Source organism: Aegilops tauschii, chromosome 7, assembly GCF_002575655.3.
Source record: "Aegilops tauschii subsp. strangulata cultivar AL8/78 chromosome 7, Aet v6.0, whole genome shotgun sequence".
Classification (NCBI taxonomy): Eukaryota; Viridiplantae; Streptophyta; class Magnoliopsida; order Poales; family Poaceae; genus Aegilops; species Aegilops tauschii.
The window spans coordinates 616,469,417-616,496,076 of NC_053041.3; the positions used below are offsets into that span (position 1 = coordinate 616,469,417).

Sequence of the window (26,660 nt, forward strand, 5' to 3'; positions counted from 1 at the left end):
CTCGACCCAGGTCTCTCACAGAACACGGCGTCGAGCGCCCAAAGCAGCAACAGCATGAGCTAAAGTATTACAGGCCCTGAGGGCAAAAGAGAAAGATATATGACTAAAATTCATGCGGGCGAATTGGCGGATCTCTCTAAACAGGATGCCCTCCATGGCCAAGTCAGAATCTCCCCCATTCAGCGCTTTGGCAAAAATTGAGGGATGAAACCCACAGTTCTTTCTAGAAAAACACACTCCTCGATTAGTTGATATTCTAAATTTTACTTAAAATAATTTACATAATGTGTGTGCTAAAATAAAATTGCATTTTTTTCCAAGTAATTAAAGTAATTTAGTTTAATTATGACATGCACATCTTACAGCTGGAACCAATCCATCCATAGTACGACATTCATTTCGATGACATGACTGTAGAATCTATTCCGTCAAAGCGATTTACACACGACTAAGCCCAACACTGTATCATCTTATATCAGAAATGGAAATATTTTTGGGGACGAGAAAACAAAATCTCACCAAAATCTGGAGGGTTTTATTTGTTGCCATCGTGCCGTCCCCCGGCCACCTTTTCAGCCCTTAAAAAGATCCCAGTCTGTGAGGGTCGCCTCTCAGATCCCCCAGAACTGGATCCATCGCTCGCACGCCGGAGACGGGCGCCATGGCCGCCTCCCTCGAAGACCTCCGGAACGAGAGCATCGATCTCGTGAGTCCTCTTCTCCGCTTCCCTGATCTCGTCTCGTCACCGTGCCATGCATATGCATGCACGTTCGGTAACTAGTGGCGGCGCCGCCGTCCTGAAATGTATGTAACTCGATGACTACGTGTTGCAGGAGTCGATCCCGATCGCGGAGGTGTTCCAGGTGCTCAAGTGCAAGCCGCACGGGCTCACCTCCGATGAGGCCGCCAGCCGCCTCCAGGCCTTCGGCCCCAACAAACTCGAGGAGAAGAAGGTATGATCTCATCTCATCTCGGTGAAGAAAAACCCTAGAGAAGAACGCGGTTTCAGTTAATTAGATCCATTTTTCATGGTGCGTGTGTGCATGTGTGGATTCGCAGGAGAGCAAGTTCCTCAAGTTCCTGGGGTTCATGTGGAACCCTCTGTCGTGGGTCATGGAGGCGGCGGCCATCATGGCCATCGTCCTCGCCAACGGCGGCGGCAAGCCCCCCGACTGGCAGGACTTCGTGGGCATCGTCACCCTGCTCATCATCAACTCCACCATCAGCTTCATCGAGGAGAACAACGCCGGCAACGCGGCGGCGGCGCTGATGGCCAGCCTGGCGCCGCAGACCAAGGTGCTCCGGGACGGCAAGTGGGCGGAGCAGGACGCCGCGATCCTGGTGCCGGGGGACATCATCAGCATCAAGCTGGGCGACATCATCCCGGCGGACGCGCGGCTGATGGAGGGCGACCCGCTCAAGATCGACCAGTCGGCGCTCACCGGCGAGTCCCTCCCCGTCAACAAGCTCCCCGGCGACAGCGTCTACTCCGGCTCCACGTGCAAGCAGGGCGAGATTGAGGCCGTCGTCATCGCCACCGGCGTCCACACCTTCTTCGGCAAGGCCGCTCATCTCGTCGACAGCACCAACAACGTCGGCCACTTCCAAAAGGTAACTCTTTTCTTTATCACTCAAAACACTTTCTCATTCTTGGCTGTGCTAATTAATGGTTACCGTGCTCTCGGTCTGACTGCAATCGTGGTGAATGTTGGGATAGGTACTGACTGCGATCGGCAACTTCTGCATCGTGTCCATCGCCATCGGCATGCTGGTGGAGATCGTCGTCATGTACCCGATCCAGCACCGCCGTTACCGCGACGGCATCGACAACCTCCTCGTGCTCCTCATCGGCGGCATCCCCATCGCCATGCCCACCGTGCTCTCCGTCACCATGGCCATCGGCTCCCACAAGCTCTCGCAGCAGGGCGCCATCACCAAGCGGATGACGGCCATCGAGGAGATGGCCGGCATGGACGTGCTCTGCAGCGACAAGACGGGCACCCTCACCCTCAACAAGCTCACAGTCGACAAGAACTTGATCGAGTCCTTCGTCAAGGACGTCGACAAGGACGGCGTGGTGCTCTATGCCGCCCGCGCTTCCAGGACGGAGAACCAGGACGCCATTGACGCCTCCATTGTCGGCATGCTCGCCGACCCCAAGGAGGCCCGCGCCGGCATCCAGGAGGTGCACTTCATGCCATTCAACCCGGTCGACAAGCGTACCGCCATCACCTACGTCGACTCCGACGGGACGTGGCACCGGGTCAGCAAGGGCGCCCCGGAGCAGATCATCGATCTGTGCGGGCTGCGCGAGGACGTGCGGCGGCGGGTGCACGGCATCATCGGCAAGTTCGCCGACCGCGGGCTGCGGTCGCTGGCGGTGGCCCGGCAGAGCGTGCCAGAGCGGAGCAAGGAGGCCAAGGGCGCACCGTGGCAGTTCCTGGCCGTGCTGCCGCTGTTCGACCCGCCGCGGCACGACAGCGCAGAGACCATCCGCCGCGCGCTCCACCTGGGCGTCAACGTGAAGATGATCACTGGCGACCAGCTGGCCATCGGCAAGGAGACGGGCCGCCGGCTCGGCATGGGCACCAACATGTACCCGTCAAGCTCCCTCCTCAAGGACGGGGACAGCTGCGGCCTCCCGGTCGACGAGCTGATCGAGAAGGCCGACGGGTTCGCCGGCGTGTTCCCGGAGCACAAGTACGAGATCGTGCGGCGGCTGCAGGAGATGAAGCACATCTGCGGGATGACGGGCGACGGCGTGAACGACGCGCCGGCGCTGAAGAAGGCGGACATCGGCATCGCCGTCGCAGACGCCACGGACGCGGCACGGAGCGCGTCGGACATTGTGCTGACGGAGCCCGGGCTGAGCGTGATCATCAGCGCCGTGCTCACCAGCCGCGCCATCTTCCAGCGGATGAAGAACTACACCATCTACGCCGTGTCCATCACCATCCGGGTCGTCCTCGGCTTCCTCCTCCTGGCGCTCATCTGGAAGTTCGACTTCGCGCCCTTCATGGTTCTCATCATCGCCATCCTCAACGACGGCACCATCATGACCATCTCCAAGGACAGGGTCGTGCCATCGCCCACCCCCGACTCGTGGCGCCTCAAGGAGATCTTCGCCACCGGTGTTGTCCTCGGCACCTATCAGGCCATCGCCACCGTCATCTTCTTCTGGGCCGTGCACTCCACCGACTTCTTCACGGTCTCTCATCTCTTCGTTTTCTATCTAGTGGCTACATACATACATATACATACGCCGGCGGCCACCGTTCTCTCCCTGACATTGTACTGTTTGCTTGCTGTGCGTTGCAGAATAAGCTCCATGTGCACCCGATCGGCAGGAACACGGAGGAGCTGATGGCGGCGGTGTACCTGCAGGTGAGCATCATCAGCCAGGCGCTCATCTTCGTGACGCGGTCGCGGGGGTGGTCGTTCAGGGAGCGGCCGGGGGCGCTGCTCTTCGGCGCATTCCTGGCGGCGCAGATGGTGGCGACGCTGATCGCGGTGTACGCCGACTGGCCGTTCGCCAAGATGAAGGGGATCGGGTGGGGGTGGGCGGGCGCCATCTGGCTCTTCACCATCGTCACCTACTTTCCACTCGACCTGCTCAAGTTCGCCATCCGCTACTTCCTGTCCGGCAGGGGGTGGAGCAACGTGTTCGACGGCAAGACGGCCTTCGCGCAGGGGGTGGACTACGGCACCGACAAGCGCAAGGCGGAGTGGGCCGTCGCGCAGAGGTCGCTCAGTGGCTTGCACACGTCCAGCGGCGGCGAGGCTTCCTCCTCCGGCGTCTTGGAAGACAAGAGCGACATCTCGGAGATCGCCGAGCAGGCCAAGCGGCGCGCCGAGATCGCCAGGCTACGGGAGCTGCACACGCTCAAGGGCCACGTCGACTCGGTGGTGAAGCTCAAGGGGCTCGACATCGACAACATCAACCACAACTACACCGTCTGATGATCCGTCCGTCCGTCGACACCATCAGCACAAGAACACTCCAACATCTTTGGTTTAGCTATAGTAGTCAGGAACTCAGGATACTGCTAGTACTTTTTTCTCAGCTGCAGATTAAATTAGTGAGGTGATGATGATGAATAATCATGTACGTTAGCATTGGTGAACTAGTCCCCCTTTCTTGGAGAAAATTGTAGGATTGTTGGATATTGTAGAATAAAACTGTTGAAGATCATTGCTGCCGTCTCTAAATTTGTAGATCAAATAGACTGTACTAAATCTAAAGAAAACATTTTTAAAAACAAATTCTAGGTATTTTTGAAGAAAACACCCAGTGCTAGATCGTTTAGACTCTGCTTTACTTACTAAATTCTAGACCAGACTGCATTTTCACCATTTTTATTTAGAAAATTCGATTACAACGAACACACACATGCTCACACAATGGCCTATTTAATACAGGCATTTTTTGATAGCTGGTTTCCTGGCCCATTAGCCTCTGGCTGGATCATCATATTATGGCCCATTAGCCTCTGGCTGGATCCAATAGACTGTACAAGTGCAAAATCTACAGGAATCATTTCAAACAAATACTAGATTTTAAAAAGGGAACTCTGCTTTACTAAATAGACCAGACGGCATTTTGCCAAAAAAAATAGAAACATCGATTACAAAAAAGACGCGCACACACTCACACAAGGCCATTCGTATTTGCTCATCTATGTATATTTCTAGCCCGTTAGCCTCTTGTTGGATCATCGTATTAGGACCATTAGTGTCTGGCTGGGATCATCATATTAGCGCACGGTACGCACTTGATACAGGGCAAATGCTCGCGTCACATTCTGCAAGCATAGTCGGGCCGTGCCCAAGTAGCGTAGTTGCTGCCGCTCGCTTGCGTGCCGTTAGGTAGCTGTAGTTTTTTTATTCTGCCGATGCTTCGAAAAAAATAACAGAATTGCAAAACATTCATGAATATATAAAATGTTCAGGAATATAACAAAACGTTCATGAATATAGGGAATGTTTGCAAATTCAAAAATTTTGTGAAACAAAAAATGTTTATCTATTCAAAAACATTTGTGTTTCAAAAACTAAAGTCAAATAATGTTCATAAATATACAAGATGTTCAGGACCTGAAATCAGGTACATAAATTTTAAAGTATTCTATAATTCAAAAATGTTGAAGGATTCAAAAAATGTCAGAGAATATTGAAAATGAAAAAAATGAAAACCCGAAATAAAATCAGAAGAAATCTGACAAAAGAAAACAGAAAACAAATATTCGTGAATTTTTTTGGAATTTTCCAGATTCCAATAATGCGTGTGAATTAAAAAACAATCTTCGAAAATGTCAACAAACAACCGTGAATTTTTAAATTATTTGTGAACTAAAAGATATGGGGAATTTCAGGAAAAAATGTTCGAGAATACAAAAAATATTCTGAATTTCACACGTATGGGTGGAATTAAAAACAATTGACGAATTCAAAAAATCTTCATGAATTTAAGAATATTCAAGAATTTAATGGATGTTCGGAAATGTAAAAATGTTCATAAACCTCAACAAATGAACGTGAATCATACAAATGTTGGGAATTCAAAAAAGTTTCCCAATTCACTAAATTTTTCATGAAATTTAAACCAGATTCCATATTCGAGAATTCAAAACAATGTTTGTGAATCTTAAAAAATGACCGTGAACTGAAAAATTATTCAGGAATTTGGAAAAGTTAATTAATTGTAAAAAATATTTGAATTTGATAAATGTTCACAAATTTCCTAAAATATGTTTGCAAATTGAAAAAAGTTCACGGAATCCAATAATGTTCACGAATTGAAAATAAGTTCATCAATTTCAAAATATTCATAGATTCGAATTCAAAAAAGGTTTGCTAAATTTGTGAGTGGTTTCCACCAGTCATCGAACAATACACATGATTAGCACCGGCTAAGTGCCGAGTACGGATATACAGTGCCCCATTAGCACCGCGGGCATATATGATCGGGATTGGCACCGCATTTGCACTTCCTTGCCAACTTCTTGCACCACTTTAATGTACAAAAGTTTTAGCACTAAGGTGACCATTCGTGCCAAGTTTTAACATTAACGGTGTAATTGACACAATTTTAGGATGTTCTTAATTTCAAAACTATTCATGGATTCAAAAAGTTCATGAAGACAGAAAATGTACGCGAATTGTAAAAGTTAGAAAAATACTCCCTATATACCAAAATATAAGACGTTTGAACTGCAAAAACGTCTTATATTTTGATACAAAAGTACTAATATAGAAAACCAGAAGTAAATCGACAAAATGAACGGACAGGAAAAAAATCTTGGCTCAGGAGAGTTTTTAGAACCTCCCCCAAACTAGTGAAAAGCATACATAAGAAGAAAAAAAAAGTGGGTTGGTCCACATTTGCCTGGTATTCCCACACAACGCGGGGAATAGTATTGGCGCATAGTGTGTCCCTCAAAATCACTAACTAATTAACGGGTATGTCTTGCAAAGGTTACTCCCATATTTTTCTGGTAGGATTTCTTCCTACCAGTGGGGAGAGATGGGCGGTTTATTTGTGCACTTTTTATATACCTTTGATTTTTCAAATGATTTATCTCTCAAAACGTGTTTCCTAACCACGATCATTTTGTGTCCTCGTATCAAGATCTTCAAAGCTGGATCTCATGTTAATAGATTTTGATGAACTTTTGTCCAAAGAAATCCATGCTCCAAACTGTACTAACCCATGATTTAAAGTACTACGCCATGCTTTAAAACTATATTAATTGTGCTTCACTTTTGGGAAGCATAGAAGCACTTTGTGTTCCGTGCGCTTGTGCTTCACTTTTGGGGAAATCACAGTTGTGCTTTCACCTGAGAAGCACAATTATGCTTACGTTTCTGGCAAACACAAACAAAACAAAAATCAAAGAAAAAATAAATAAAAAAGAAAGCAATCGTTCCGATGGGAGGAACACCCGGCACGTGACACATGGAGGCGTTGGGGCACTCCAGCGCTAGGAAAAGTGCCCTACATAAGGGGCGTCCTCCGACTAGTTGCTCCCCGTGTCTCTAGGAAAGCAAAATGTGCACCCATAGTGCTTGCTTTTGGGCCGGCCCATTGCGGGGATGGGGCGGGGCAACTGTTTTCTTTTATTTTCTATTTTTCTTTCTTTATTTATTTCCTTTTAATTTTATATTTACCTTTTAATTTGTATTTCATTTTATTAAGAAAAAACTAAAAATGTTCCCACGAAATTGGGGAATGACTTCAACATTTAAAACAATTATATATTTTTAAAATAGTTTAAATTTTTAAATATGTCACATTTTAAAAATATTTGAGACTATAAATTTCACTTAATTCTTGAAACAATATATAAGGAAAATATGTCACCATATATTTAAAACAAAGTCTTAATAATGTATTTGAAAAATGTTAAACATATATTACAAAATATTCTTGGCATATAAGGAAAATATGCAATGTGTAACAAAAATATAGACATGTGTTAAAAAGGAAAAGGAAAAAAATAAAACCTAATAAAGAAACAATGAAAACCGAAGAGAAAAGGAAAATAAAAACCAGAGAAAAACTAGTGCAAAAAAGAAGAAGAAACCAAGTAAACAAACCGAAGAAAAACCAGTACAAAAAAATGAAGAAGAACAAAGTAAATAAAAATAAGAGAAAACCGAGAACAACACAAAAAAAAACAAAGAAAAACGAAGAAAACAGTTGAAAATCAAAAAAGAAACAATGAAAACCTCCTATACTATCTTTATTCTTGTTGGTGCAAGGGTGAGACGGTATGGAGAATATATTTTAATGAAGTACAGAGGGACGATTCAAAATGGATCATATGACCACTACAATAACCGACAATACCACCACGACAAAAGTCCAGCTATGGGCGCCACGCAAGAAGAAGAAAATTGCCCATGGCCAACTCAGGAGAGCAACTAATCATCGAGTACTCCTTCAACCCCCGCAAGGGTCGCTTTTGTGGGGTGGGGGCACACCACTTGGCATGCTCTCAGCCACCGTCATGTGTCGCGTGTTGGGCGCTACCTCCTGTTTTAATGCTTTTTTGGCTTTTAGATGATTTTTTCTGGGTTTTTTCGGCTTTTTGGTCTTTCCCCGGTTTTCTTATGTAAAAAAATTTGTGCGAATTTTTTTTTTCTTTCACGAGAGGCAGATTTACTTCTAGTGGAGGCACGGACTTGCTTACACAAGAGGCACACTCGTGCCTCTCGGAAAAGAAAAAAACATGTTCTTTTCTTCCTTTCGCGAGAGGCACATATTTACTCCTCGTGGAGGCAGGATTTGCCCATGACTCGTGCCTCTCAGAAAAGAAAAAATATATGTGTTTTCCTTCTACGAGAGGCACAAATTTATTTCTCGTGAAGGCACGGATTTGCTTCCGCGAGAGGCACAAATGTGCCTCTTCGGAAAGGGAAAAAACCTGCTCTCGGTTCCGTTTTTTTCGTGGATTTTTTTTATCGAAACCTATCAACATGGGATCTAATTTTGAAGTTCTAGACACGAGGAATCCAACGATTGAAAACGGTTCGAGATTGAGACGCACGGTTTAAGAGATCAAACGTTTTGAATAAGAGGAAAAACTCTCAGGTTTGTGCCACTTGTTGCAACCTGGAGAGGAGTGACCTTTACAAAGAATACTCCTTACTTTGTGATTTTGCTAACTCAGACCACGAGAGGCCACGTGCAGCTAACAGAATAGTCTAAATAAACCTGGGCACGGGCAACCCGTCCCGATGGGCCTGGCCTGGAAGAGTAGGGTTCGACCTGCCTTTAGCCTCGGTTTTTAACCCAAAACCCCGTAAAAAGCCTCAAAGCTATTTTTATTAATGAAAAGTAGGTATAATGATGCATTATTGAGTGCAAAATGTCTACTTTGTTACTTTTTAAATAAGAAATTATCCGTATCCCAAGGGGCAGGCCGGGCCATGTCCGGGCTTGGCATTTATTTGTCAGGCATTATGAGGGCCAGCCCAAAACCCGGGCCGTCCGGTCAAGTCCCCGGTTTAAGCCCTGAATCAGCAGCATTGTTACAAACATGTGCAACTCAAAATGCTCGAAAAAACAACAACATGTGCAACTCAATAAAAAATAAATAAAGCAATGCCATCCGCGTGTGCCACTGAGCATTGCTCACTCCTCAAACAAAAAGGAGATAGTAACATTGAAGGCCGGTGGTTGGAGCATGCATCATGAGACATGGTCCAATCCCACTGTTGGCACGTCCCTTCCTGGTCACAGCATCCACTTCAGCTCCGGTGGTGGCCACGGCTTACGATCCCGTCTCTCCCGCTGCTTGATTTCAACGCCTAACTGACGCTAACAACCGGCGCTTCCCTGTCAGAGCCCATCCTATACCGATTTCAGAGAGCCATCACCCCTGCTATTTTTTTGCGCTGGTACGAAAATTGGTTGTTGATTATTATTATTTTCATATTATTTTTTTGAGCATTTGGTTTTCTGTGATTTGGTTGTTGATCCTTTTATCGTTAATAATGCCGGTAGGAGCCGAGGAAATGAATGAGGCATATACTTGCAACAGCATTCAGGAAGTACCAAGAAAAAGCTCACATGCATGTGTCATCTGTGTATAAGGATTTGAAAAGATACATGTTTGTCAAAATCAATAATTTTGAAGCAAACAACAAGCTGTCAAATCATCCTCAAATGCAGAAAGGCGAGGCCCATAATAAAGGGGGCAGCAAGTACAGGGAGGCAGAAAGCATGTAGCTGAAATAGCTAGCTAGCTAGCTGAATCCCTCCCAAAGTGCAGCTACAGCAACAACAATCAAAAGCTTACCACTAATAATCAGCAAGCACTGGCCAAGGAGATTGCCACACACAGTTCTACTACAGCAAATAAGCAAAACAAAAACACAAGACTCAGGAGGAGGGAGGACAGGGAGCTGTGGAGTGAGCAGTAGTTGCTGCCCCAAGCTGGCTGTGCATGCATGTGCAGTTATTGTCACAATTGAATGAAGCAGCTGCCATCTCCCCATCAAGCAAGGAAAACACATCTTCTCTGCCGACCTGGAGGAGGGGCTTCAGTGAGATGCATCCAGAGGTTGTCTTGTGCAAGTTTTTGTCTCTGAATTCTGATCATATCATATCATATCATGTCATAGCCTGCATGATGAGGAGGGCATCAGAAGCAAACCAGGTTCTAGATGGCATGTAAAGCAAATTTTTATGTATGGAAATTACTTGACTGCCCTGGGAGAAAAGAGGGGGGCTTGATGTTACTGACCACCTTGATTGCCCATGATGTCTTACCTTGAGCACAGGGCAACCATGGTGTTCTTGTTGGGAGGAGACTGTCACTTGCCAGCAGAGCTACAAAGAAGGCCTAGGCTAATAAAGCACTGAGTCCATGTCACTGCCACTTATGGCATGCATGCTCAAAACATATATGGACATGTTCCTTGTGAAATTATACATGGCTGATTTATGTTCATGTTCATGCTCAGTCAATTTAAAATAATGCAACCATGTGATTATTATCATTATTTTCCCTGCCTATATGAATATGTGCACCTGCTGCATTATATTTATGTTTTCTGGGAGGAAGCGTTGCGATCGTTGTCCGAAATCGATAATCAGATTTCGTATGCAGTAAACAGAACTGTTGCCAACTGTTGAGGCCTGTGTGGAGTCCAAATCACAGCTCTCTCAAACGCAATCGAGACAACAGTGTGTGGAAAATTTTGGATCTGCACAGCAGTGACCAGATCCACAGAACAGAAAAGAAAAATGCTTTCGTTTCTTTGTACATGAAAAGACATATATGAGACAACTCTCTCCAAAGCAGAATTCTCTCTGCCCAACCAGCAAAAGCAGCAGGTTGGAGCTCTCACTCATCCTCGGGTAAGCAGCAGGGACAGGTAAGATATAAGTTACAAAATAAACAGCAATCTATGCTGGACCGTATAATTCCCTTTCCTCGTTTCGACGAAACTTGTAGGATCACTTCTCAAGAGGGATGGTACATTTGGTGTGGAGAATGTGGCTCTGTAACTCTGAGCGTTCCCCCGAGATCCGCGGGCACCAGAGGAACAAGGGAGTGGAGAACATCTGTTATCAGCGGTCTGTAACTCGGTTCGGGCTGCACGCACAGAACGGCCACCGCCGCAACCTGCACAGGCATAGAGAACAACAGCCTGAATAGTTGGAAAGATAAATGTGTCTACATTGGAGAATAATGGCAGTTTGTTCATGATGGGTACTTGGTATAAGTGCTTTGGGTCCATTGTGTCCTTGATCACTGGGTCGATGATGTTGGGTAGCTTCGATCTGTCGGTTAGCTGAGGCATGGCCTGCGTGCGGTTTTGAACATGTCAAATGATATTACTGTACAGATAAATTCGAAGAATGCTCTATTGCGACAGAAATATGAACACTGAAAGACAACTAGTTACTTCCGAAGCTTGTTATCAAATTGTGAAATCCAACTAGAGTACTCGATGCCTTGGTAAGTTGAGAGTAAGAAATGCAGATTACCCATGACACAATTGATTGGCACTGAGATGGTGACATCTTCTCAACAGGCTTCCTTCCCATCAGGAGCTCTAGAAGCACTACGCCAAACGCGTAGACGTCGCTCTTCTCAGTCAACTTCCCTGAAATTGACAGGGTCGCTTGATAGTTACATGATGAGCTATAATTTTGCAGTTCAGAGTTTAAATTTCATATACGGATAGAAGTAGAACTTTAGAACAAACAGACGCCGCACCATCTAATAAGTACTCGGGAGCTACATATCCCAAGGTCCCAGAGATCTTCAGGTTCCCTTTGTCGAGATTCCCACTGGTCACTGCAAGGCCAAAATCTGCAATCTGTGCGATCGATTAGTTAAAAAAAGGTTCATTCCAACAAGGTTACCTGCAGTCAACATGTAAAAAAATAAGCTGACCATAATGAAAAGTTGAAGCAGTGTACCTTAGCATTGAAGTCTGAATCCAAGAGTATATTAGACGATTTCAGATCCCTATGGATCACTGGTGGATTGCAGTGCTCATGAAGATACTCTAATCCCCTGCCCAGTTTCAATTTACCAATGTTATAAGCATATTATATAAACAGACAGCCATCGGCACAACAATTGAAAAATCATCACTCGGGCTCTGTGCGAAGTAAAGTGTAGGGATTATTAGATCATAAGAACCTCGCCGTGTCGAGCGCGATCTTCATCCGGACGTGCCAGCTCATAGCCGATCCATGTGAAGGCCCTGAAGACAATGCATCAAAAGCTCCCAATCAGGAAGATCTCAAGAAAGAGCTGCAGCCAATAAGTGGGCAGGGCCAATCATAGAAAGGCCATACACACACACCATGCAGTTGTGTCTCCAATGATCCCTTCTCCATGAGCTCATAAACAATGTAGTGATTGCCACCATGGACGCAGAAGCCCAGGAGGGACACTATGTTTGGGTGCCTGATCCTGCCAAGCAAGTCCAGCTCATTCTGCCCAACAACCACAGCACAAGCATTTTACATTCATAGCAAGAACCCACACCACTAGCACTTGTGGAGGCAATGGACAGTGGTAACAAGGAGTCAACATTCACCTCGAACTCCTTCTCGCAGTCCGGCTCGCCGCCTTCGAGCCTCTTCACGGCGGCGGTGGCGCCGCCGTCGAACGCCGCCTTGTAGACGCAGCCGAACCCGCCGACGCCGAGCACGTTGCTCTCGCTGAACTTGCCCGTCGCCGCCTCCAGCGACGGGTACTCGATCATGGCCACCAGCCCCTTCTTGCTCATCTTCACCGTGTTGAACTTGCTCAGGATCGGCACCAGCGTGATCCCTTTCGTGGTGGTGTCTGAACAATGTAACAAGTTGGTGAACGGTCTGGCTTAATCATCCCAAGCAAGCACAATTATGAGCTGAAGAAGCAATTGAGGGTGAGGCAGGACCTGGTCTCCGGGCGGCCTTGCCGGCGGGGATCCGGCGAGCCCGGCGCCACATGGTCCAGGCGTAGAAGGTGGTGAGGAAGATCATGACGGTGGCGACGGAGGCGAGCACGGTGGCGATGACCAGCTCCCGGTGGTAGTGGTGGTGCCTCTCCACTGTGATCACTGCAACACACAGAGGAGCTGGAATTAGGTGGAATTGGGCAATTCTTTCAAGAAGCTCAATCTATCTACCAACTCGAGAAGATGAACAGTAGAGCTTTTTACTGGGGGGTTACATCAAAAATCTTTGGAACGGCCCTTCCCTGAACTTGAAGAGATATTTGAATTTTGGGGTAGGCAGTAGATTCTAACGGAAAAAAGTGGTTTAATGGCATTAAACTCGATCCAGAATTCCCGCAGTGACGTTAAAGGGAGAGCAGGTTCTGCTCCCCCGAAAATTTGAACGGAATGTGAGATCCCAAAAGGCAGTTTTCGGCCACAGAAGTCGAATAAAAGAAGGCAAGGAGAAATTCCCCAGGTAGAAAACTAGCTAACGCATCGTAATTCGTTGATATTTGCGAAAACGAAATTACAAAGATCCGAGATATGCAGCACAGTTCCAATCTAAATTAAATTCGCAGAGGAAGAACTCTGAACTTGCTAGATGTTATGAAGTTCGGATAGAAAAAAGCAACAACGCACACACACGCAGAGAAATTCAGAAGAAGAAAGGAGAAATGCAGGCCGTGAATCCTGGTCCCTCGGCGGCAGCCGCGCACGTACCGACGGGGGGAGACGCCAGAACCACCGGAGAGGAAGAAGAGGATGCGGTCCCATTGGCGGCGGCCACCGACGCCGGCGCCGGGGAAGAAACGGCGGCCCTCCCGCTGGCCAGCGAGCACGAGCACAGCAGCAGCAAGAAGAGGCCCAGGAGCGGCAATGGAGGCGGCGCCGCCGGCATCTCCATACACCCGCCTATCCCCTGACCTCTCGATCTCTATCTTCTGCTCTCTCTCTCTCTCTCTCTCTCTCTCTCTCTCTCTCTCTTTCACTGGAAGGGGGAGGAGAGCACAGGAAAGCTGGCGGCGTTGTGGCGAGGCGGCATGGGAGTGAGGGAACCCGAAGCCGGAAGAAAAGAGAGGAAAAGCGGACGGAGGAGTCAAAAGCTATAAACTACTAGCACTCCTCCTCGCCGGGGACGCACGGGGCAGAGGAGAAAGAGGCCCGCGCGGGGGCCATGCGGCAGAGGCGGAGGGATCACGGGCGGGCGGCAGTTTACCCAAGGGATAGAGGTGATCATGTGAGGCTGTAGTACACGTGAGGATTTTATCTTATCAATGGCGTTGAGTACTTGAGATGACAGAGGAATTCCTTGTTGCGTTGCGAGCGCCCTCCCTTGGCCGCTTGCTTCTCGGGTGCAGTTGAGTCGAGTGAGTACGTTGCTCCAACTGCATGCAAACCCTGCCGTGGTTTGGACCCTTCTTCTTTGATGCCGTTGGGGGCGTGCGTTTGTTTGGACGTGTCAGGCGAGCGCCGTGGCGGCCGGCATCGAAGATGAAACAAACAAGATCCGTTCCTGAGGCGCGTACAAATGTCCGATCTCCTCAAAGAGAATGCTCATTTCGAATAATTTCCCCACGGGCTCTCTTTATACTCTTCAAACTATTTTTACCCACTTAGAGCATCTATAGCTATACTTTTTTTTTAGAATGACCGGGGGGAGGAGTCCCTCCACCTGAATATATTGCTCGAAGTGGCCATAATGCCAGGAGAATGATCCAGTTTATAAGAAAAATCGGATGAAAACCTTAACAAATTGACCCGATTTATAAGGAAACCGAGCCGAAAACCATATAAGTAACAAGTGTTACAAGAAAAAGAGGAACAAGACGCCCAACATAAGGCAAGACCTAGCTAGCAGACTAACAGGACCAGGTAGCTAGACGAGGGGTGCGTCGAGGGATCACAATACCAAGACTCTACAAATAGCCTAACGCACCGCACCGGCGTGCGTAGCAAACCCCAGGGCACAACAGAGGAGCTTCCACAATCAACTGAGTGCCAAGCTTAACACGAACCTTGACTGGGAGCTCCGCCATGGAAGTTCAAGACGATTAGCAAGTCGGGGAGGCGTCATTACGTCGTCATTGAGCAAAGGTGAACCAAGACGAGACCAAGAGCCCGAAGCTTGCCTCAACAGAACGGGATCATGAGCATGCATAGCAGCAGGACGGAGACCACACGTAGGACAGCCGAAGAGAAACACATGAAGAAGAACACACCACCATCGGTCCTGAGCGGGCCACAGCACCACCAGCACGCGGGCCACCCTCAACCACACGCAACAACAGAAGCCGTCGTTTGGGTCTCCAAGATGACGCCTCCGAGGAGGTAGTGCTGCCGAGGACACAACACCGCCATCCGATCCGGCATTGCCTGATCTTAGGTTTTCACCCGGAGACCACAAAGCAAAAGTTGTAGGTGCTGGAGCTCCACAACGACACCTCCTGCAAGGAAAACGGCGTCCATTGACGTTGTTGCCGCCGGCATTGACATAGTCGATGCAGGGTTCTCGCCCGGAGTTTGAGCACATCCCCACCATCAAACCCTTCGAGAGACCAAGAAGCACGACAAGCCGCCGGAGCCAACCGCACCCTGCGGAGACCACCGACACCAAACGTCAGCACTAGGCACCAGATCCATCAACGGCCGACCGAGCGCAGGGCCCCGGACGCAACGCAGGCCGCCATGCCCTGTCGTGCACCATGCCGGCAAGGAGCAGAGGAGCACTGCCCGAGGCCAGGAACCACCATGGTCCGGGCTGGAGCCATACATCAGGTGCGGCGGCACGCCCCATGCGCGCCACCACGCACCCGTCGGAAACCAGAACCAAAGCGCCTGCCACGCCAACAAAAGGCAGTGAGATCAAGACCGGCTGCAGCAGCACCGCCACCACCTCCCACCACCCCCACCACCTCCACCAGCAGTACTCACCACCACCCTCCTCTGCCCAAGCCGGACAACCACGGGCCGATCCAACCGAATCCAGCCAGTCCAGCGGAACGCACCACCAACAACCTTCCAGATCAGGAGCGGGGCCACAGGAAGGACGTCGCCGCGCGCGCCCAGGACAGACCACCAGAGCACGGGAGGCTGGCACCGCGCCCCCGGCGTCGTCACCTCGCGCGGGGCGACCCAGATCCGCCCCCAGCGCCCACGATGGACCTGCCTTCACCGCAAGACGCGGCCACAAGAGCCAGCCAGCACACGGGCCACCGCGACGGGAGGCAGCAGCCCCGGATCCGACGCCGGACGCCCACCCGAGCCACCGCGACGAGAGGCAGCCGCCTCAGATCTGCGTGAACCCCAGCCGCGCCCCGCCACCACCATCCCAGGGGCACGTGCGGCTTAGCCCGTGTCCCCTCCGGCGGCGGCGAAGCAGAGGAGGGACGGGGGGAGGTGCCGGCGGCGGCGCGGTAGGGGTTGCCCCCGAGTCGCCAGAGGAGACGACAAAAAAACCTTTCACATTTATACTTGCCAAATTCGGCACTATATGTCTTGGTCATGCCCGGATGAGTTCGCAGACAGTGACCGGACAGTCCTCAAATTGTTGCGTCCACAGTCGTGTACCTCATATCTCGTACCCTATATCCATACTAAAGCGTCCACGTGGAACTAAATTACGTAGGTCATCAAACAGACATAAGAATGCAACAACAACGTAGATCATATCTCGTACCACCCTCTCCCTTGCTTGTTGCCTCTAGCGGTGGGCGGCGCGCGCCTCCGATTCAGGCGTGCATGTCCTCGGCGCTGGCGGAGCGGGCACTAAGACCCACCGTTGCCCTTCTGGAGCAGCAACTAGAGGGGGAGGAGGTCGACGAACGGGCACACCGAGTAAGCTGCCCACGCGGAGCTCCAGGTGGGGTTGGAAGCGCCAGCTCCGGCATCTGTGCTGCGGCGGCAGATGACAGGCGACGTAAAAGATCCAGAACTACCACTCGTGTCCACCCGCGACATCTGCAAGGCGACGCGGAGAGCCAGATCGTCCTCGCCGCCGGCCGCGTCGCGGAGGAACGCGTCCCAGTCATTGCTTGAGCCGTCGGAGTAGCTCCTTGTGACGGACACGGTGGACGGAGATTAGGATTGGAGAAAGGAAGGAGAAGAGACAGAGCGGAGCATAGCAAAGTAAGTGTCAATTTTGCTTCGGTTCGAGTATACAAACACCAAAATTCAAGCAAGCGAAAAGACGAAATATTATTACTTCCTCCGATCAAAGTTGTACTAAATCCGCGATGATTAATCTGGATCAAAGGAAGTATTACATTTTAACAAAGGAAAATCAAGGCAAGAGAGTAATACCACGCGGTCGTATCTCTGAGGCCAGGATCCAGGGGGTGTTTGTTTCCAGGGACTTTTTGATGTAGGGACTAGAAAAAGTCCCTCTTAGAGACTTTTTTACCAAACGAAAGGGACTTTTAGGGACTAAACTAGGCATTTGAGACTAAAAAAAGAAGACCCTATATGAGAGTCTTTTTGGGACTTTTCCCTGGCCTGCCCCCACCTCACCTTATCCACATCTGTACTAGTTCATTATTAGGGGCAACATGGTCTTTTAGCATGTCATTTATTATCCTCTACTCCATGTTTAGTCCCTGGAAACAAACATGTAGGGACTAGAGACTTTTTACTTGGGACTAAAAAAGTCCTAGGACTTTTTAAACAAACAGGGCCCCAATCCAATCACCTTTGCTTCTCTGCGTGATGCGCCCACGCAAAGAGAATCAATTCCGCACCAGAAATGTCGGGACTACCACAATGCCCCCCCCCCCCCCCCCAATCCTTGCCCGCCGACCTTCTTTTCCTTAAGAGGTGGCGCCTGACCGGCCACCGCTCTACTACGTCCCCGCTCCTCTGTTTGAGGTGGCGCAAGTTGTGGGTCGCTAAGTTGATCACACGTTGACCACCACCTCTGGATCCTCCGCCTCCCGCTCCGACGGCACTTTAGACATCTCTATCGGGTCCATGTGGTAGTGGACGGTGAAAAGGGCGGGAAATGGGGGTGGAGGGCAGCAACAATCGAAGCGGAGAGGGTGTGAAACCACGGGCTTTGGCCCTGAAATAGTATGAGCGAAATATGCGGGATTCGGTGGGCTTTTGGATGAGCCGGGTGTGTTAGAATCCTACGTTGTGGAGGTCCCGGAGCCCACAAACATCCCCTCAATTTGGTGTCGGTTTGTGTAAATTCGCGTCCGTGCGGCGTTTGCGGCACGATGTTGGACGGTAAAAAACTTCTGGACACCGCGGTCCAGATGTGTAGTACATCTTACTAATAGATCGAAAGAAATTAAAAGAAACACTCATACCCCTCAAGTTCTAGTATGCCACAACAAGAACACCGACAAAAATAAAATGACGAAAAGAAGCATAAATTAGGGGGCAGCTAGCTGAAGCAGACCAACCTCAAAGAGGTAGCAGTACTATCTTCGATTCGGTTCGAGTATACAAACACTGAAATTCAAACCAGCGAAAAGAATAAATACTACTCCACTATACTCATGATTGATTGGTGGTTTTCCTCTTACTACTCCACTATACGCAAAAGAAGAAATACTACTCAATTCTATTTTGAAATGGAGGGAATATTACATTTTAACAAAAGAAAAACAAGGCAGGAGAGGAATGCCCCATCCGCCCGCATTATGATGATCACGCGGCCGTATCTCCGGGGCCAGCATCCAATCCAATCACCTCTGCTTCTCCTCTGCGCGCGCGCTGCGCCCACCCCAAGAGAATCAATTCCCCACCAGAACTGTCGGGAGGCCCCGCCTGCCAGAAGCCCAAGAACCCATGGACGCCCAGCGCAGATGGACCGGACCGCCGTAGAGATCGCCATGCTTCTTATTTATTTATTCATTTTTCTCTCGTGGGTCGTGTGCTCCTGCCGCCCTGTCACCGTCACACTTACGCCGACCAACCAAGTAACCACCGTACTTCGCGAATCCAAGCTAGGCGAGACGAGTAGTAGTAATTAAAGTGGCATTGTAGTTGGAAGTTTTTTGAATGAATGTTTACGCGTCCTTCTTCCTACGTGCATGGTCGTGCCGGCCGGAACGAGTCACCGAGAGGACAAAGATGGCCGGCCCCGGCCGGAGAGCGACCGCGTACTGTTGTCTTGTCCAGGCATTTGGTTCCGGCCGCCGGCCGGCCGGGCTCTTGACCTCTTCTTGCGGGTCGGCCGTGGCCGGAGCAAAAAAACCTTGGACCGGTGTCGGCACTCGGCAGGCATGCAGGTACGTGCGTGCGTGCGTAAGGGCCACGTCCACGTGCATGCACCGCTCCACCAGCAGCAGGCCAGGCCACCGTGCGTGGTTTGGAGATCGCCGCGCGCATGATTCGGAGATCATTTTGCATCGCATTTGCGATCACACCACGCGCGCGGTCCACAGTTGCGCGTACGTACGTGCTTAATTTTTTGACTAGTTTAGCATAACAAATCTAGTCGCGGTTGGTTTGCAAAGGAGATCAACCGATGATGCATCATCGCCCACCCTTCCTTCCAAGTCCAAAGCAAATTGCCTTCGTATTTTTTTCCCATACGGAAGGGGCAGGGCTGGCCCTGGGGAGGGCCCCAGCCCCGGGCCCTCGGTATCCAGGGCCCCTCAAAAGCTTCCTTGCCATTGGGTCTTTCGCCCGGTGAGTGCAGATGCTTACATACATGTACGCACATTCTTCTCTATGAATACATACACGCACATTTTATTTTAGTTGAGAAATGGCGGGTGATGAATTTGTGCATGTCATGTTTTTTCCTCACAATGGATAAAAATTGAAAACCAGGTTAGTTCTTCTTTTTTCTTGCAAAAATGTGATAAATTTTGCACAAATGAGCTCTTCTGGCGAGCTCTCCGAACCTTGATACACTGCTCAACTTTCCACCTTCTCGTTTGTCTTGTATCTCGTATGTATTGTTGTAATTTCTTTTCACATTTTCATGTCTCTTAGTAGTATTGTTCTAATTGAACTCTTCTTATCCACCTTAGGTGTGTACTGTTTCACTCAAGGTGTATCCCAAAAGAAAAAAGTGTGTATTATTCTTGCATTTCATTGTATCTTTCTTTTAATGAGGACATGGACTCTTCCAAAATGATACATGGCATCTTAGAAAACAAGGAAATAACCATCAGGTCTTTAGAGAACCAAACAAACCCAATCTACAGTACAGCCTGAAGTTATGCCATCGCCGCTCTATTGCTGGAGTCGGCCTGGCATTGTATCATGCGGCCGAGGGAGTCACCCTACTAAGGTCCAGTTGTACCAATGCTACTGTGAAGAAGCGGCCATTGTAGAAGTCTTCTCCCACCGTCGTCCACTCTAGAGAAGAACGCAATGAGGATGGAGAGATCACCAATGCGAGGAGAAGGGTGCATATGTTGTGTCGGTTCTCAGTGGTGTTTCATTTTTTTTACCGTGTAATTCTCTAGTTGTTGTCTTTATACTACCTACCTTGGGTAGTTGGGGCAAATAGTGTAGTTCCCGAATTGTTATTTTTGCACAGTCTTACATGCAGATTTTTTTTTTTGGAGTGCATCGATTAAATCTTGCACTGCTTTTTGTAGGGGTATATCTTGCACTGTTTTGTGTATGGTTTACCATGAGTATACCTTGTGTCTAACAAACCATCTAACGAACTCCTCTAAAAATACTATATGCAATGAATTAAAAAATATCTTAAAAAATACTATATGCAACCAATTAAAAAAACACTATGAGTGTGGTTGGAGCCGAAATATTTTTCCTAAATCTCTCTCCTTTCTCGCGTGTGAATCTTCGTCTTTGAAAATGTTTGAGCTGAAATTAAAGTTTTGCTTCAAGTACCAAATGGAACTCTTAATGAAAAATATTTGGGCATGCCTTCCAATGTGGGATCTTCAAAGAATGGAGCTTTTAAATTTTTGAAAGATAGATCATGGAGCAAAATCCAGAGATGGATTGAGAAAACTTTGTGTACGGCGCGTAAGGAGGTTCAGATTAAATCAGTGGCTCAAGCGGTGCCAGTCTTTTCTATGTCTAGTTTCAAACTTCCGAGTGTTATGTTAACACCTGAATATGCTCATAAGAAAGTTTTGGTGGGGCAGTAAGGATGGCCATCGGAAGCCAAGTTGGGTCTCTTGGAAAGACATGACACAACCCAAATCTGTGAGAGGTCTAGGTTTTAAGGATTTCGAGCTATTTAATCTCACGATGCTTGCAAAGTAGGGCTGGCAAATCCTACAACAACCAGATTCTTTGAGCGTGCGAATCCTCAAAGGTGTTTACTTCCCAATCACAACTTTATTGTAGGCGCAATTGGGATCCCACCCAAGCCAGATTTGGATATCTATTATGGAGGGGATGGATGTATTGAAACAGGGCCTTATTAAGCGGATAGGCAATGGAAACTCCACGTATGTTTGGTTGGAAAATTAGATACCAAGAGATGAAATGTTGCACTCTGCAGCAAAGTAGTGAATCCACCCAGGCTGGCTTCTGAATTTTTTCATCATACTTTGGCCTCATGGGATAGACACAAGGTCGAACAGACTTTTATGCCAATGGATGTGCGAGTGATCCTGGCAATTCCTCTCTGCATAAGAAACATTGAGGACTACTGGGCGTGGCACTTTGAAAGAAATGGAAATTTCTCAGTTCGTTCGGTCTACAGGATGCTAGTGATAACGTGGCAGTGAGGCATGGCTTGAAGGATCAACGGGCCCTTCCAGCACATGCAATGAGGAAAACTCATGGAAACTTCTTTGGAATACTCAAGTGCCAGCGAAGATCGATCAGGATGTTCCTGTGGCATTTGGCGAGACATTCTCTACCCACAGAAGACTTGAGAGCGCACCACAACATGTCTACCACAAGCTCATGCGAGTTGTGCGGCTCACATGATTCATGGAGACATTCACTCCTCGAGTGCTCAACGTCGAGATGTGTATGGGCCCTGGATAAAGGAGACACCATAGATCGATGATAGCCACAACGGAGCCTGCGTGCTAAGCAATGGATCACCTCGTTGATGATCAGCTTTTCCCACAATGATTTTGTCCGAATGGCGGTATCACTATGGGCGATATGGTCAGCTCGCCACAAATTTATACATGAAGGGATCATTCAGACCTGCATGCTATACACTTGTTTGTAGACCAATTTCTCTCATCCTGGAATTGATCAATGCAAGGCCGCAGTCACACTTGCAAAGAGCACCCGCAAGAGCTATAACATCACATGCAAGACCCTCGGCACCACCACCTAGGCATGCATGCAAAAATTCGATGAACCTTCTTGCAAATTTGATGAACCCTTTTCAAATTTGATTAACATTTTTTTAAAATTTAAGACATTTTTTCTAATTCGATGAAACTTTTTTAAATTTTATGAACATTTTCAAATTCAATGCATTTTTTAAAATTTTCTGAACTTTATTCAAATTTGCTGAACTTTTTTCAAAATCGATGAACTTTTTCTAAGAACAAGAGTACATACTGTAGCAAACCAGTTGTTTTTTTTCTAAGAAAAACAGGCCATACTTTAGCAATTATTAGAATGAAGAAAAAACACAAGTGATCGAGCGGGAGCCAGCGAGCATTGCTGGGCCAGGCCCATGCAAGCGACACAGAAACACCAATCTCGCCGTTTCTCATAGAAACACAAAATTCCCCATCTCGCCGCCGCTCACTGTTCGCCACCGCCTGCCGCCGTTCCCCGCGCCGCGCCACCTCCCCTATCGCCCCGTCGCAGTTCCCCTCGCCCGCGGCTCCCATAACCGCGCGCCGCCGCCGCCGCCGCGCTTAGTTTCTGCTCCCATAACCGCGCGTCGCATTTTTTAAAATTTGAAGACAATTTTTCAAATTCGATGAACCTTTTTTCAAATTCGATGCATTTTTTTCAAATTCACTAAACCTTTTCAAATTCAATGTACTTTTTTTCAAATTCTATGAACTTTTCTCTAGGAAAAAGAGCACATACTGTAGCAAACCAACTTGTTTTTCCTAAGAACTAGAACAATGCCCGTGCATTGCAACGGGATATAAATATTCTAGTATGTTAACTTGTGGTTTAATTGTCAATAATAATGCGATTGTGTAAATAAATTTTTTCATCAAATTATGACCATGAATTACCTTATATTTTGATTAGAAGTTTGATAAGTAAATTAAAATGGAATTGGTCCAAAAAGTAAATTAAGGTGATTGATTATCATATACATGGAAAAGTTGGACGAAGGGGTGGTTGAAAGAAAGGTGAAATGGGAATCTTACGTTCTTTTTAAGTAGTAGAGATAGAGATAGAGAAAACGGTCAATACTGTAGCAGTTTTTAGAATGAAGGAAAAGAAGTGATCGAGCGGGCAGCTAGCGAGCGAGCGGCGGCAACGGGCAGCTAGCGTTGCCGACACAGCGGGCGCTGGCGGCCATCCCCCACCCCCCTCAAAATCTTTTCCCATCTCGCCGTTTCTCAAAGAAACACAAAATTCCCCATCTCGCCGCCGCTCACCGTTCGCCCACCGCGTGCCGCCGTTCCCCGCGCCGCGCCACCTCACCTATCGCCCCGTCGCAGTTCCCCTTGCCCGCGGCTCCCACAACCGCGCGCCGCCGCCGCCGCCGCCGCCGCCGCGCTTAGTTTCTGCCCCACCAGAGGCCAGCGATGGCCGCGTCCGAGAGCTCACTGACGAGGACCGCCTCGACCTGCGCCCCGGAGACTGCGCACGGGTCGCACGTCTTCAAGATCGACGGGTACAGTCTGCACAGGGGCTTCGGGGTCGGCAAGTTCATCCAGTCCGCTACCTTCGCCGTCGGCGGCTACGACTGGTGCCTCCGCTTCTACCCAGACGGCAACAGGGAAGACAGCAATGGCTGGGTGTCGGTCTTCCTCGATCTCAAGACCGAGAACACGGAGGTGAGGGTGCTCTACGATATGTGGCTGGTCGACCAGACCAGAGCGGCTCCGCTGCCGCAGCCTTATGCCCGGCCAAACCCTAGCGAGAGAGACCTGTCCGTTTTTGACACCCGTGACAATGCAGCCGCGAGCTGGGGCTTTACCAAATTCCGGAGGAAGAGTGAACTTGGAGAGTGGATTGTGGACGACTTTCTTGGCATCCAGTGCAATCTTACGGTGATCAAGTTCAAGGAGGCGCAGGTGGAGGAGGTCGAGACGAATGCTGTGGTCCAAGTGCCGCCGTCCGATCCGTTTGATAATCTCAGCAGCTTGCTGGAGGCCACAGAGGGGGCTGATGTCTCTTTCAATGTGAAGCATGAGGTTTTCTCAGCTCATAAGATAATCCTCGCGATGCGTTCAGCGGTCTTCAGGGCAGAGTTCTACGGGCCAATGAGGGACGAACAAAGGCGCAACATAACTGTTGAAGATATGCAGCCTGCTGCTTTCAGAGGACTTCTTCACTTCATCTACAAGGATTTGTTGCCTCCGATGGATGAGCTCAATGATGAAGAGTATGAAGAAATGCTTAGGCATTTTCTTGTCGCTGCAGATAGGTATGCCATGGAAAGGATGAAATTGATGTGCGAGAGCAAGCTGTGCGAGGTTCTTTGTGCCGACACTGTGGCGACCACGCTAGCTCTAGCCGACCAGCACCATTGCAGCCAGCTCAAAGATGCTTGCATTGAGTTTATGAACTCTTCTAATATAATTGGTGATGTGGTGGCCAGTAAAGGGTATGAGCAACTGAAAAGGGAATGCCCTACTATCATTGCGGATATATGGGAGAAAGCAGCTAAGAGTCGCAAAATTTAGTGTGCTGATCGTGGATTAACATGAGTGTAGTTACTTAAGTTGAAACCTTAGCAACCTGAGATTAGTTTGTCTTTTGGAGAAACGTAAGTTCCACAAAATGTTTGTGATATGTTCTGCTCTGTTATATGAACCTACTCTATATCCGTAACATTCTCTGATATGTTTTGCTCTGTTGACTAGCAGTACATTTACTGCTTATGTTTTTCCTTTTATGTGCCCATTTCATTTCCCAAAGCAGTGAGTGACTATCTTCCATGACCACATCCATTGTGAAATGATATAAAACTTCAGCAAATAGCTGTATTATTGCAAGTTATTTAGGAAAATGATTGATCGGTGCCGAATATTACGGGAGATGATAATTATACACTGTATTCCTAATATGTTTGTTAAATTCCAATATCTTAATTGTTTGCATCGTTGTTCCAACCTGAATATTTAGTTTCAGTTTTGTTACCAGATGTTTTTTTTCCTTTATTTGGAGGCTGGTAAAACCTTGAAACATCTGTTTCCACTTTCAGAATTTTTTGAGATTTTTGTACAAAACATGTGCTGGCTCCAAAACCTGCTTCTCCAGCCAGCTTTACTGTTCTTTGCCGTTCCTTACCAAGTACAAGTCTGCATTGTTTAATCAAACAACTTATAGAGACACTATTTCGACTTGATAAGCTGTGGAATAGGTAGCAGATTAGTCGCCCCTCTTGTGATCTTTTCTGCAGCCTACCTTCAGGATTCATGACGAAAAAGAAAGCTAGACTAGTTGTGCTCTTAGTGGAGAAATTTTCTATAAATGCACTGGCCTTGAGCCTGCATGCTACTCCCTCCGTCCCATAATATAAGAGCGTTTTTTACACTAGTGTAGTGTAAAAAACGTTCTTATATTCTGGGACAGAGGGAGTATGTTACAAGATGCTTATTTCTTTTGAAGAGAGATTTACTTGGCATACTTCCTTCAGGATTCTGGAGGTTCTGTTTTTTGGTCCTTCCAACGGACCCTCCACTCCACATTTGTGTTGCTCTGTTCCTGGGCTAGTGACAGTGCAAGCTAAGGTGCTTCACTCATACTCAGAGCAACTTGGTTTAATCTACCGGAGTTGTGTTAGGGTTTGCAACACTGACCAATGTCATTTCACTTTTTCGCCCCACTTATGGTCAGGTTTGCCTCACTTATAGCGAGGATTTTTTATAGTTGGTATGGTAAGGATATCTGTATATGGAGAACCGCTTATGTGACAGACAGAGAGAGGATTCATATGCAGAGGGCAGTTTTCGGGACCCTGTTTCTTTGTTGGAAACATTTGGCCTGTCTGCCTCCTAAGGTTTCATCTGATTATCTTATTGGAACGGTGTCGCATGAGGATTTTGTCACCATTTTGGTCATATTGTAGGAGATCTGGACTGTGAGGAGGAAAGCGATCCACTAGGGCATACTATAGGATTATGTATCTACTTTATACTTTGTGAAATCATACTTGCCATAACTGTAAGGTGTCCTTGCTTAAATTCGCTGTTCAAATATTATGTATTAGCACAGCAAATACAACACAGAAGTTGGAGCAAGGCTGAATTGGTGAGATTTACCTGTTATTTCTCTTACGGGGGAAATTATACGTATGAGTTAGCTCACTGGCGGCATTGCCTGACGAATGCGCTTTACTGTTTCTGATCCTAGGTTTAGTTTTGAGATTTTGGCGATTAAGGGGGATTGGGGAATCGATGCTCGACGTGGTGTGCCACTGGGCAGTTCCATCCAGCTTGAGAACGTGAGATGTGATGCATGTGCCACCTATTTCCCTATTGGGATTTAGAATTCAGTGATTTTCCCTATGACATTTTGCCCAAGTTGCCACGTTTTTGTACTATGTTAGGAGAGGTCAGTTCGCACATAAACTCTGAGCCTTTGAGCTTTTACACAGAATCTGAGCTTGGCGTGCTTTGGAGATCTGCTAGTTGTCTTCAAGAACCTTTTTGGTGTGT

At 47.8% G+C, this 26,660-nt stretch overlaps 3 protein-coding genes across 3 annotated transcripts; 2 read left to right on the top strand and 1 right to left on the bottom strand.

The window, feature by feature from the left end:
* Positions 1-661: 661 nt before the first annotated feature.
* Positions 662-3,960, top strand: LOC109751967 (plasma membrane ATPase-like). The gene is made up of 5 exons (XM_020310822.2): positions 662-706; positions 834-953; positions 1,060-1,611; positions 1,718-3,208; positions 3,319-3,960. Exons 1-5 carry the CDS (start codon positions 662-664, stop codon positions 3,958-3,960), a joined length of 2,850 nt encoding a protein of 949 aa, XP_020166411.1.
* Positions 3,961-10,698: 6,738 nt separating this feature from the next.
* On the bottom strand, positions 10,699-14,136 carry LOC109751966 (probable receptor-like protein kinase At1g80640). The gene is made up of 10 exons (XM_020310821.4): positions 13,675-14,136; positions 12,913-13,074; positions 12,568-12,818; positions 12,331-12,463; positions 12,165-12,228; positions 11,939-12,035; positions 11,733-11,835; positions 11,501-11,619; positions 11,227-11,316; positions 10,699-11,135 (listed from the first exon to the last, which is right to left on the bottom strand). Exons 1-10 carry the CDS (start codon positions 13,856-13,858, stop codon positions 10,974-10,976), a joined length of 1,365 nt encoding a protein of 454 aa, XP_020166410.1. The 5' UTR covers positions 13,859-14,136; the 3' UTR covers positions 10,699-10,973.
* Positions 14,137-23,353: 9,217 nt separating this feature from the next.
* Positions 23,354-24,856, top strand: LOC109751965 (BTB/POZ and MATH domain-containing protein 1-like). The gene has a single exon (XM_020310820.4). It carries the CDS (start codon positions 23,580-23,582, stop codon positions 24,681-24,683), a length of 1,104 nt encoding a protein of 367 aa, XP_020166409.1. The 5' UTR covers positions 23,354-23,579; the 3' UTR covers positions 24,684-24,856.
* The last annotated feature ends 1,804 nt before the right edge of the window (positions 24,857-26,660 follow it).